The 13,702-nt window shown below is 34.7% G+C and overlaps 2 protein-coding genes across 4 annotated transcripts; both read left to right on the top strand.

Moving 5' to 3' along the window:
• The first annotated feature begins 54 nt into the window (after positions 1–54).
• LOC110782911 (WAT1-related protein At3g28050) lies at positions 55–4,313 on the top strand. The gene is made up of 7 exons (XM_021987170.2): positions 55–560; positions 714–779; positions 1,724–1,837; positions 2,400–2,634; positions 3,192–3,353; positions 3,472–3,620; positions 3,897–4,313. The coding sequence occupies exons 1-7, from the start codon at positions 388–390 to the stop codon at positions 4,063–4,065; spliced, it is 1,068 nt and encodes a 355-aa protein (XP_021842862.1). The 5' UTR covers positions 55–387; the 3' UTR covers positions 4,066–4,313.
• A 983-nt stretch (positions 4,314–5,296) lies between these two features.
• Positions 5,297–13,260, top strand: LOC110782909 (WAT1-related protein At3g28050). Of its 3 annotated transcripts, XM_021987167.2 has the most exons (8): positions 5,297–5,725; positions 5,815–5,877; positions 6,087–6,200; positions 7,840–8,074; positions 8,152–8,310; positions 8,607–8,758; positions 9,581–9,754; positions 12,869–13,260. In XM_021987167.2, exons 1-7 carry the CDS (start codon positions 5,550–5,552, stop codon positions 9,747–9,749), a joined length of 1,068 nt encoding a protein of 355 aa, XP_021842859.1. In that variant the 5' UTR covers positions 5,297–5,549; the 3' UTR covers positions 9,750–9,754; positions 12,869–13,260. The 3 variants fall into 3 exon arrangements, with proteins under 3 accessions (XP_021842859.1, XP_021842860.1, XP_021842861.1); XM_021987168.2 differs by lacking the exon at positions 12,869–13,260 and having other exon boundaries at positions 5,361–5,725; positions 9,570–9,744; XM_021987169.2 differs by lacking the exons at positions 9,581–9,754; positions 12,869–13,260 and adding an exon at positions 9,424–9,557 and having other exon boundaries at positions 5,361–5,725.
• The last annotated feature ends 442 nt before the right edge of the window (positions 13,261–13,702 follow it).

Below are 13,702 nucleotides of genomic sequence, written 5' to 3'. Positions count from 1 at the left end.
TTATTTAAGGACCAAAAGAATCAATTCATAATAAATATCACGTGATGAGAAAGAGAAATATAGGTCACGTTTGGATGATTATAGAAAGAAGATTTTCAGGGTGTAGTAAATATGAAAAAATCCTTAAAATAATTTAACAACAGTAGTTATTGGGAGGTAATTTTATAATTAATTTGTTCGTTTACCTTGTCTAATACCTCTTACTAAATTAAGTAATGTGTGACTGAGGTAGATCTTGCCATTATAGAAACCGGGGTAAGTATAAGAATATTGCAATATGTATTTTTGTACTACTAGTTTTAGTTTGTTTTGGTGAAACAAAGAAAAATAAAAGCAAGGTGAGAAAAAAAAAAAAAAAAAAAAAAAAAAAAAAAGAGAAAGAGAAAGATGTGGGAAATGAAGTTGGGAATAATATTGTTAGGAATGGAAGGAATAAGTGTGGGTACAAATACATTAAGCAAAGCAGCCATGGCTAAAGGAATGAGCAACTATATCTTCACCACTTACACTCATGCCCTTGCTCTCTTCTTTCTTCTTCCTTTGGCTTTCTTTTTACACAGGTATGCTTCGCCCGTGTTCAATCTTGTTAATTCGGATTTAGTCGTCGCATTACTCGTTTCTTTACATTACCATTCATTTTATTATTATTATTATTATTATTATTATTATTATTATTATTATTATTATTATTATTGATGTTGGATTTTGAATAGAAAAACTCGACCTCCGGTCATTGGATGGTCTATAATTTTGCGGCTCTTTCTGCTTGGAATCCTCAGGTGTGTGTATTAATCTTTCTCTCTCAGTTTCTCCCTTATGGTTGATCAGATTATCATAACTCATAAGGCTTGGTACGTATTTAGGAAAGGAAATGGAATTGAAGTACATGGAACAAATAACAAAGAGAAATAGTAATCTTCATTGTTTCAATTATTAGTTGTTTGGTACGAGGAAGTCTTGGCCTCAAGTGACTTGTGTCCATATGGACACAAGTGGCTTGTAATTGGTATCCGCTAATTTGGTATTGGTACTAAGACTAGTATAGTATTGGTACGTAATACATTGCTAAGAAGTACCAATACAAATTATTTGTGTTATTGGTACTGATATATGTTGTGTTGGTACTAAAAATAGTTATCTTTGGGTCACTTGCCACTTGAGGTTTAGCAATCCTCGTTTGGTACTCCGTATAACTTATTAAATGAATCGATCACTTGGAGTATCAAATTGGGAATTAAGAAGGGTGAATTTTTTTCTACCATAATGTTACTTCATATGAATATAGTAATGGATTGAGTGATTGTGTCACTTTTTTTCACTTACCAAACATTAGATATTGAAAATATTTAAGTGGTTCTAATCTTCTATTACCATCACTTAAAAGCACTATAACATGCTTTGATCATCTTGAATAACAAGAAATGTTTGACAAAATTAAAAGTTATTGTAAGAAGTTTAGAGTTAATATGAGATCGGTCACTGTGCAATATGCATAAAGCGTACATTTTTTTATGCAACCACTAGTCTTAAGAATGACTCGCCTATGTCAAGTGGTGATTATCGATGAGTATAATCTATACTATTTCTAAAATCCAAGACAAACATATGTTTTCTGGTCATATAGACTTACATGTAATCTGGTCCTTCTTATTAGATGACATAGTGTCACATGTTTGAATGATTGTATAAATATTTGGGTGTTTTGGTTTTATGATGTGCGCAGTTGTGGATGCTCCATCTTCCTGTTTGTTGGAATACGTTATAGCTCACCAACTCTTGCTTCAGCAATGAATAATCTTTCTCCTGCTTTTACTTTCATCATAGCCATCATTTTCAGGTAACTACGAATTATTGACACTGTTTTAACAGTTTTGAAACCTATTTTAGATTTTGGAAGAAAACTTCTTTATTACTCTTTACAAGAGAAAATTATTTGTCCAAGTATTCTGGGATGTACTGGTATGTTCTTTCGCGGAAACTCACCACCTAACTAATTTTCGGTAGGGCTAGGCAAAACTATCCAAATCAAAAACCCAAAACCCGATCTGTAAAAGTGGGTACCTGGATTGATATGGCTATCGGTTTGGGTACCCGATCCAAAATTCGGGTATCGAGTATGGTTACAGATATCATTTTACAAAAAATGGGTACGTCACGTACGTGATGAAGTAGAGCATTTCCAAACAACACATATGAATGTCCCACATTGATAAACGATAAGAAAAGTTAATCACTTTATAAAGTTAAGGAGCTACTCCCCTTAAAGTGTTATGCTTCTAAGGTGGAATCTCCTATGTTCTTATTGATTGGACTTATATCTCGATTCATAGATGTTGATTTTTTTTATGAATTAAGGTTATTAATTTAATCGAAACGATGCTTTTTCAAATGTACTACAGAATGGAGATGGTAAATCTAAGTGCACAGAGTAACATATTTAAGTTGATAGGAACCATTGTCTCAATCAGTGGAGCATTCATAGTGACCTTCTACCAAGGACTACCAATCATACTATTCCCTTCACCAAACAAGACATATCTTCATTCTTTGTTGGATATTCAACCAAATTGGACCGTTGGAGGGCTCTTGCTTGCTACTAGCAGCATTTTTTTCTCACTCACTTATATTGCAAAGGTAACCTATTCAAATTTTCAAAACATTTAGATCATTATTCTTCTCACATTCTCCTCCCATATATGTATGCTCTGCACATGAACGAGGGTTTGTGGCCGATGTGGGGCATAGAACATGAGTATGTGCCGTATGGGATAGACATCGTGAAAGTATAAAAATGATCGTTGTCAAATTTAGTAGGTAATTCAAACTATTTTCCTTCCTAGGGTATATCTCTTCGACAGATGAAATTTAAACTTATCTGAAACTATTAGACCTAATTTTTTTTCCTAAGGTGAAGATAATACATCTTTTTTTTCAACTACTATTTAGGTCAACTAACACAAAGAAGATATTCAATTCAGTCGTAGTTTTCTTATATTCCGACTACACTGTACCGACTACTTTAAGTCAGAAAAAAATTTACTGACCAATTTGACCATTTTTCCGACTATTTTTGGTTGTCGGGAAATTGATGTTTTCTTGTAGTATCAGTCGCCCTTGTTTTCTCAATCTGAAATTGTAACAACAATGACGACAATATTTATCTCTTTTTTCATTTTCATCATTTTGTTCAGACTTGGATTGCAAGGGACTTCAATTCAGAGGTGCTGATAACACTAATAAGTTGCTGCATCTTTGAGACTATAGTGGCAGCAATGGTAACTTTAATTGCAGAAAATGATGCTAGTGTTTGGACACCAACCCTTGACATCGAACTAATTTCTATTCTATTTGGGGTAATTATTCAAACTTAATTAAAGATCGTCACTCCTAATCTCCTATGTTATTTTCTTAAACCTCGAATTATATACTTCCTCCATTTCACTAAAATCGTAACGTTTTAGTTTTGGCCAGGCTATAGATGTTGCTATAGTAAATACCGTGAATACTTGGGCATGCAGAGTGAAGGGTCCAGTATTTGTCGCAATGTTTAAGCCACTTCAAATGATTATTGCAGTTATCATGGGAGTTTCTTTTCTAGGAGATGTTCTTCATGTTGGGAGGTATCACATATCATTTTTATTTGTTACTATGCATTTCTTTACTCGAGTCATTTACTTTTATCTTACCATCATTCAACGTATACGGAGTAGTCAAAGCGTTGCAACTATTAGAGAACAGGGGAATAACAGGGAGTACTAATTCGTAGTATAAATTAACAGGGAATACTAATCCGTATAGACTAAATTTAATTATTAGTCTCTTATTGAGATTATTATCTTGTGATAAGTTTCATAATGTGATACTAATAAACTTGGAAAATAATGCTTCTTATGCAGTGTTATTGGAGGACTAATCATAGCGTTAGGATTCTACACCGTGATGAAGGGGAAAGCCGAGGAAGAGATACATAAGGGAATCGATGAAAATAGATTGATAAATAGTGCTGAAGAGGAGACAGGTTCTCATAAAGTTCCTATGTTGCAGAATAGAGACATAGATGCATAAAATTTCTTCGCATATAGCATATATTATCAAGGCTGAGAGTGATGGATAACTCAGTTGGTTAGTGCTTTCATCCACAGGTGATCCTGGGATCGATTCTCATCCCCGCCCTTGTGGCTTATTTGCACCAAAAAATATATATTATCAAGGATAACGTAGTTATCCTGTAACTATAAATGTCATCGCCAGAATAGGATTTAAACACTTAGTTTTGGAATAGGATTATTGATTATTCTAGTTAATTCACATTATGAGGTGGAATGAGTGGTGATGTGGTGGTGGAAGAGGACTTGCACAAACCACCTTCTTTGCATTGAATCCTTTCGCAAGGGTAGCAAATTAGCAATCACCAAAGCAATCCAATTCGGTTTTGCAATATATTTGAGTCTTGTGCTTACTATCAATGCTTGAGTTCCTTCATTATACGAATGTGGTTGGAAATAATAGACTTAGATTCTGCTCATAAGGATATCCCTAGAACTGGAAATGATAAACCTACGCTTCCAAAAAATAATACAGAGTAAATTAGACACCCAAATATATTGAAAGTCCGTCCGTAACTTCATATCATCTAAACAATTTAATATGGCAAATAATTTTTCAAAAAAAACAAAAAAGCGCGAACAATAAAAAATACACGTATAGATAAGAGATATAAATATACAAAAGGTCTTGTGCGCACAAGTACACCAAGATCACTTTTACACATTTTTTTTGTAACTTTAACCTAGTTTTGATTGACTTTTATATTAGTAAAAAAAAAAGTCGATAGATAAACATTTTAAAGGGTTAAATGATTAATTTTATATATTATTAGTGATTTTGAAGAAATAAGTTTTATTAAAATGAAAAAATTTATCATTAAAAAATAGATAACTTTTACATATATAAGCTTAACTTTTAAGCATTTTGAGTTAACTTTTACTCCGGTGTACAATATTTATTGTACAACCCTTGTAAATAAGAATTTGTGATAAATATATCAATAGCACAACCAATTGTTTGTTGATTCAGTGGTGATTGAGGCTGAACTTGATAAAGATGACCCGTATTCGATCCTCCCAACAACAATTGGGAGGGGATTGAAACTTATATACCCAAAACTCGCCCTAATTCAGATTAACCCTAAGGGTGAACCAGGGCAAATCCGGGTGCTAACATCCAAAAAAAAAAAAAAAACCAATCCATAGCACGGCAGTAGAATATATAAAACACCCCCAAAAAAAAGGACAGTGAAAAGAGAGCGGGCCCATATGGCCACATATCATGCCCAAACTCTGAAAAATTGGCCAAAATCCAATTCAAGTCGAAAATTCTGCACAAACGGCAAACCCGCCCCAAAATTGCCCCGGTCCAATATTGCATCTCCGACGACTTTCGAAGCCTTTCCACTTCTGTAATCTACTCCACTAATCTCTTCATCTCTTGCTCTTGAGCTCTTCCTCAGAAATCAGAAGTGCAAGTAGTTGAGAGAGAGAGAGATAAAAATGGAGAGTGAGGCAGCTCCATACATAGCAATGTTAATGGCGGAATGTTGCCAAGTAGGACTCATGATTATCAGCAAACAAGCTATGAACACTGGTATGACCACTTTTGTCTTCGTCTCCTACTCCAATGCTCTTGCGTCCCTTATCCTCCTCCCATTCTCCCTCTTCTTCCACAGGTCTCCCCCCTTTTCTCACTTCCCTTCAATTTCATCAATTTCCCTCAAACTTAAGCTGAAATTGACTCTTCTGTTGGGTTTGATTGCAGATCACATCTTCCCCCAATCAATTTCTCTCTCTTTGGATGGTTTTTCCTGCTTGCTCTCTTTGGGTGAGTGAATAATAATTATAATACTCTATACAATTTTGTGTATTGAGTTGTGTTCTAATTTGTTATTGATTTGGGGGTTTCTGGTACCCTTTTGGATTTTGTGTAATGGGTTTGTGCTCAAACTCTTGAATTATGGGTTACTGATTTGGGTTTTATGGTACCCTTTCGGATTTTTTGTAATGAGTTGGTTGTTTTTGTTTGTGATTTAGGTATTTGGCTCAGTTATTTGGGTATACTGGTATCAATTATAGCTCTCCTACTCTTGGGGCGGCTATGCTGAATCTTATTCCTGGACTTACTTTTTTGCTTGCAATCATCTTTGGGTATGGATTTTTTGCCTTCTTGTTTATTTATTGTCCTTATTGTTGGTTGGACATTGTTACGCTATTGTTTAGCTAATATTAGGCTGAGTTTGTCCTTTTGATTATGAAGATGTTTGTTAGTGAACATTAGACCTCTGGTGGTAAGCACCTTAGACTCGAAATCAGTCCTGTGTAACCATGTTGCAATGGCTTTTAATTTTGTGGAAGCTGAATTTTAGATTAGGATGGAGACTAGTGATAGTTGTGTGTAATAAGGAAAAGAGGAAATTTTGTTATCTTCATTGTTTATGATGTATTGTGGCTTACATTGGAACTACATTCACTACTTGCAAATGAGATTTTCTTCCTACTAGCATACAAAATAGTCTGTGGATTTTTCATTTTGTAGCGGCGTAGACATGTACCCCTTTGATCCAAGAATGAATGGTGATCCAAAGTTGACCATGAACTACAAACTTAGGCCATTTACATTGTTGTACTTGTGTTATCTCTCGTGCATATGATTTTCTGTTACAGGTTTTAGTGTAGTGGACTAGTGCTATTCAGAGACTAGGTAAGGTAGGGCATGTATAAGAGCAACTCGGTTGATTTATTGCTTGAAGCCTTTGAAAAGTCAAATTACTTTTTGAGCCGCGGCAATCTGATGTTAGCTTTATAAGCTTAATATTTTCTTTCGGAGTAGTTACTTTTTTATTGGATGAAATGTAGATTACTTGTTTTTCTAATCAGGGTCCCAAACAACACAAGCAATGCAGGGGTAACGCCGTAAGGCTGTATTCAATCTCCCTTGCCAGACCCTTTCTAGAGCGCACTAGGATAAACCCGTAAGGCTGTAAGACTGTATCCCAGGCCTCCCGTATTCCGCAACATTATCTATAATTCCCATTTTTCCAAACATGAGCACGGTTTTCCCTTAGGGGTAGCTTCATAATGTAATATACCAATTAGGACCATCAACTGATAATGCTCATATTGCAGAGTGCATCACTGTATGTCATCTGCTATTAGTAAATAGATGACCACCTATTCATGAGCTGGTGCTTCCCAAATTCAATGGCTTTATGTCAATTATAAATCTCTATATCTTCCCCTTTTGAAAGTTCGTTTTGAAAATACATGTATACAGTAGATTTTTGTATCTACATGTTAGTCAATCAACCTTTTGTTTTCTAAGAAGTAGAACATAAAATTATAAAAACCAATGCTCCTTTCTTTTCTTTTCCCCTTGTCTCATTCTATTTCTAGTTGTCTTTTTTCTCATTATTTATCACCCTAGAGGCTCAGAGGGCCCCAGACCTTCCAAGTGTTCCAAAGTATACTGGATTTTGTAATCATTTAATTTTCATTCTTTCTTACCAACATAGACTTGGATCACACCTTAGCTCAGGCATATAGACCGTAAAATGTTGCATGATTCATGAGTACTGACAATGTTTTATTTATGTCACTGCCTATATTTAAATATCTCTCTCTTCAATGGAAAAGTTGTCTCCATTATTGTGTTTACATATTAAAGGGTTTCAAATGAAATGTTGTATAAATATTATAATACACTGTTTACTTGTAATTCAGGATGGAAATGGTGCAATGGTGCAGAAATGATATAATACAATGTTTATTTGTAAATTTGTAATTTCAGGATGGAAATAGTAAATACAAGAAATATGACTTGTCTGGCAAAATTGCTGGGAACCATAGTGTCGATTGCTGGAGCATTCATTGCGACTCTTTATGAAGGTCCACCACTTCTAAATAGGTCTGTGCCTTTGCACTCTCATCAACTTAGTTTTCTTGGAGAACAGAAGGAATGGATTCTTGGTGGTTTCTTTCTTGCTGTTGATTGTGTTATGGCATCTAGCTGGGTCATCATACAAGTATGTTCAAGAAATCCTTCTTAATGCCAACAATCAATAGGATGAGCTGAAATCTTACTGTTAATGTTTACTTTCAGGCAATAATTCTCAAGAAGTATCCAGCTGAGCTCATTGTTGTGTTCTTTTACTGCTTCTTTGTTGCTATACAATCTGGAATTGTGACATTTATTGTGGAAAGGGATCTAAGTGCTTGGAGTCTGAAGCCCACATTGAGGCTGCTTGCAGTTGTTTACTCGGTAAATTCATGCTTTGTATTCACTAATCAGATTGCTCATTTTATTAGGGTATGAGATTTGTATTTAATACGAGTTTTACTTTCACAGAGCTGATTTATACCTCTTGTAATCATTTGAGTCCCACAGATTGATTAGACAATGCATAATATACAAAACAAAGCGTTTTTTTGCTTAGAATAATGAACCTCAAGGTCACAAGAAGTTTTAATCTTGAAAAAAATAAATTTAAATCAGTATCTTTGAACTTCTGCTGTAATCCTTGACAAGTTGCCTTGCTGGAATATTCAATTGTACAGGCAGTTTTTGGTTCGGCCCTCCAAGTTGGCCTTTCCGCATGGTGCTTGCGCAGGAAGGGACCTGTTTTTGTTTGCATGTTTAAGCCTCTGGGGATTGCCATAGCTGCAGTTGCAGGTGTTGTTTTCTTTGGGGATACATTTTATCTTGGAAGGTATTCTTCCTTCTTACGTAAGACTTAAGAGTCGTCGTTATCTATTCATACATATAGTCATTGCTATTGATGTTATGTTTTGTCAGTTTTCTCTTGTGATTTTGACAATTTTTGTGGTCATTATGCTCGAGAAAATGATTTGGTTGGATTGGTGCTCCGTCCTATTTGGTTGTGTTCCTTGTTTGATTAGACATAAAGACAATAAATATCGCGTTGCAAAAGTTAATCAGACAAAAATTGCATTGCATAGTTTTTTTTTTCTTCTTTTTCCCCCGATAAACAAAATTGCATTTTATAGTTGAACAAAATATATGAACGTATTATGCTAAATTGAAACTTAATAATGAGCACAGTGGGAAAATGATAGATTTCAGAGCAGTTAATGTTTAGGAAATTTTGGTCAGACATCTAGTGGGAACATTTATGTGTGACAGAGGTTGTAAATCTTGTAGTACTAATTATCCTTATGTAGCTTTCTTGCGGAATCATGAAACCGCTAGGATTCTCATCCCTTGTAACCTTGTATCATTACCATGGCTATATACTTGAATGATTCTTCAAATGGATCAAAAGAGTTTACCAATTAAAAGAAAAATATGCTATACTTAGATGGTTTTATTTATTTATTTTTGTAACTCAAAATGTACTTGTATTCTTTACGCCAGACGTTGTTAGAAGGTTGCATGTTCCATTTCCAGTAATTTGTTATCTCAAACAAAGAAGCACTGGGCCCTTGCCACACTCTTGAAAGAGTATCGCCATGACCTTTCTTTTTCCCTTGGAAGTGTTGTTTTTGACGCCTGATTTATAGTGCTGCTGCAGTTTGCTTGGGGTGATTATAATAGTTCTTGGGTTCTACTCTGTTATGTGGGGGAAGGCTAAAGAAGAGAAGAAAATCCATGCCGATCAATTAGGCAGCGTGCATTCTCCGACCGAAAAGATGCCTTTGCTGGGAAATCAAGCTGAAGACATGGATAATTATGTTGCTTAAGAAAGGTAAATTTCCTCTTCATCGAGTTTCTTATTGTTGTTGGGGCTATGGTAGTTGATTTTTATTTACTTTTTCTTTTTATGTTGGAAATAAAATCAATGATATAGGTTGTTTTGTTTATTCAAAAGGCCTATAACCTATAAGTCCAAAGTCCATTACAATGATATAGGTTACAGGCTAAATCTAATGTATAATGTCAACGTATTTTTTGGATTTCGTTGAAGGTATGCTAGTGTATAAATAATTACCTAACCTATGTCATAGCCTCATAGCTAACCTGTGAAATTAGGTTAAGATGGGTTTTAACTAAATATGTTTTGGATTGAGGTGAAAGTTAATTTTGGTTTAAGGATAGTGTTGGAGGTTCTTTTTTTCCCTTGGTTTTTCTGTGTATCAAAAAAATGTGGTGAAACGTTTAAGATAAGCTACCTTAATCTTGTTGCTCCTCTGTGAAAAAGAACATTAGGTAAACAATTTTTTTTTACACTTCATGGCTTTTATGCCTACCTATCAACTGAATCCAACATAAAGACATTGTTGATGGGCTGATGGTAGACCTGTCATTGTAATAAATACTTTCGGGTTCATTTGGGCCTGGTTCGAATTTTGGGTTGGGGTTGACCCAACGGGTTGAGAGATTTTAATACGCCTATTATAATTTCACCAAGTAGTATGATAAATATAATCACATCTCATTAAAATTTACAAAAGAAATGTATAAAATACTATATTATTATACACAAGCTAGTCAAATTCAACCATTAAATGATAAGTCAAACCAAAATCATATTACACCCAACAATAGTAACAATAAAATGTTTATTGTGCTAAACTCCTCATAATTTCATTTATTACTATGAGTTAATGATTTTCGATTGGTCGGGTGGAAACAGGTTTGGTCGGGTTTTGACCCATTATGTTTCGGGTTGTTTGGGTTCGGATAAAATCGGGTTTCGGGTCATAAAATTTTGTTGAAGATCCCGTATTTCCGGGTCGGTTTTGTAACGCGTTTTGGGTCGATTCGATTTTTTACAAGTCTAGCTGATGGCAAAAAGATACTTTTGGATGTATAGTCTATGACTGAGATTATTTCAGGATGATTATTACATTACTACGGAGTAGTTTTTTAGGTTCATTTTGGAGTTTAGACTCTTGCTGCTTAATAATCCGCATTATAACTTTGGTGGACTAGCTGTTGGATTCCTCTTGTTCAATCTCATATTGAACCTTCATAGCCTCTCAAAAATAGTCTTGAGAGCTACGATTTGGCAGAAACGAACTGGTGAAGGAAAAATTCTCACATAGACTCGTTTTTGGACTGTACATATTTCTCACTTAGAAGTAGAAGCTTTTACTAAGGAGAGAGGTCCTTGTTGAGTAAGGCTTCGGCAGAACAAAAGTATGGTCTTAAAACGTTGAATTTCTTGCCTCAATTAAGAGGCTAAAAGAAAAAAGCCTCGAGTCGAATCCAAATGCTAGGGTGTAAAGCATTTAAATCTCTGGGAAACATGAGGCAGATTTTGGAAGAGCACATGACAATTATTTTGCAAGGGCTGCTTACCCAATTTTTATACCTGACCTTATCATACAAGACCTTTTGCTGATGATCTAAGCTGACTGTGAATGGAAGAGTCCTAATGTCTGGTTTCTGACAAGAACATGCTGACTATAGATGCCCAATAGATGGAAATTCACAAATATATGGAATTAGAGTGGTCTACTGTCAGGCTGGTCTTAACAAGTCATATGATGCCCAATGTGGGAAGAAGCCTCAAATTTAATTACCCTTTTTCTTAGTTTGTATATCGTGTGATATCCTTCATGGAATAGAGTTAGGAAAGTAAGAACAATTGAAAAATTTGACATTGTTGATGTTTCCTGATCATTAAATTATTGGGTTGGCTTTCTATTTAAGCTTTTTTTAAAGATATCCGTTGCTGACCTCCAAAGTGATTCCAGATCACCGAAAATCCGAAATAATCAATTGGATTGTTTGAAAAATGTTATAAAAATACAAAAAGGGTAATTGGCCTTGTTGCGCAGTCATTTTCATCAAGTGAAAATGAAATGTATTTGAAAAATTTGTTTAGAGTTATCCAATGAAGCTTGATACTGCTCTTAGTGTACTATTCTCCTTTTGTAGTAGAGGTTATCCTAAATTTTTGGAGAATGTAATATGATATGAGTGTATTAAGGTAAATGGATACATGGAAAACATACGAAACTCTGTGGAAAATATTGATGTTTTTTCCTTCTTGTTGCTAGATATCTCGTTATACTTGGTATGTCAATTGTGTTCAATGCCTTTTAGTCTTTCACTTTTAATTCTGAATTTCTTTTACTAGAATCAAACAAGAACTTCTTTAACTCTTGAATGGATACTGGTGAAGGCATTTTCATCTGGTATTTGTATCGTTTTCATCTGTCAGTTTGTCAGATGTCAACTTATGCAAATGGCTTTCACAGGATAAGGACAGAATAAATAATTATAAAAGCAAAAAAGTAAGAAGAAATGCCTGCATTCAAGTGGAAATTTCTACTTGAATAAGTCCAAGATGATAGTGCATTATTCTTCATTTGCCAGATGAGATGAGACATTTGAATCAAAGTACCTGTTCCTATGCTTGCCGCCTCTATGCTAGAGAAGTCACCCCTTGGACAGTGTCTATCCTTTTGAGATTCCAAAGTATATAACATATCACTTGTTTATTCCTTTGTCTGTACAATATTATTTATTGCTTCCATAATGTTTGTGTAATTGTCAAAGAAAACCATTCTCTGTTCAGAAATAAAAGTCATGTATACTATGTGTGGAATTACGGATGAACTTGTCACATTTCTTAAAGTAGAAATACATGAAGTATTTGAGATTAGAATTCCAAACATGCACAAATTGTTCCCACTTATTTGGATTGGGGAGATTGGAAGAAGATGGTTATTATGAATGGGTGTTTAAGTGAATTTTGTTGAAACCTTGATTGCAAGACAGCAAGAGGTTTCGACAACGTGTCAATTAAATTTGGATGGTGGAATTAAACATATTTATGGTTTATTTTGTGGTTTTGAATCTTTACAGAAAATGAAATAAAACTGTTCTGTGTTTTTGTTTGTGTGATTAGGCTGTCAAAAGTTGGAAGGAGTCCAAATGTATATATTGGGCATGAAGGTTTCAAATGATGGTGCTGTATTATAATGCATGGAAGGCACGATAGTTCTCTATGCATTTAGCTTTAAAGAAATCTATCAACCGGAAGAATGGCGATCTGCTGCCTGCATGCAGAGTTGGGAATCACAGCATCTTTCTGTGATCAGTGTCCATAATTTTATGTAATTAGTTATCATTTTATGTATATGTAATTACTTATCATTTTTCTCATTATCGTGTCTGATAATGCGAGATTATGATGTAAATATTATTTATTTCCATTATTGGCCATGAAGAAGTCTTGTATAAACATTATGTATATACTTGTATTTGTCAATACAGGGAATCAAATCAATGTTCCGAAAACTGCTGGTGTGCTGCAGCCTGCATGACATTTCACTAGCAAATATTGCTAGTCAGACATGGCATCCTTAACTTTTTTGGTGTTTTAATATGAGATTTGTATATAATATATGTTTATCATAAACTTTGACTAGAAAAGATAATAACTTGTTTATCTTAAGCACACTCTGTTAAATAAATTTTGACTTGGATTACCTTGAAGACCTCTTTGTCACAACTCACAGCCGTCACGGCCAGGGGTGTAAGTCTTACTATTTCATTAGCAATCTGGCTTAATTTGAAACTGAATAACTGGTCTTTTCTGATCAGAATGGAACAGCACGCCTCTTGTGTGCTGTGCACACAGATTAGAAGACAAGATCATAAGAGGGTAAAGAAAAGGTGAGAATGGAAAAAATCTCAACTGGGAGGGATGTTGCCCATCGAGATACCTATGTAAACTCCT

This window comes from Spinacia oleracea, chromosome 1 (assembly GCF_020520425.1).
Source record: "Spinacia oleracea cultivar Varoflay chromosome 1, BTI_SOV_V1, whole genome shotgun sequence".
Lineage (NCBI taxonomy): Eukaryota > Viridiplantae > Streptophyta > Magnoliopsida > Caryophyllales > Amaranthaceae > Spinacia > Spinacia oleracea.
This window is presented reverse-complemented; position numbering and strand designations above follow the sequence as displayed.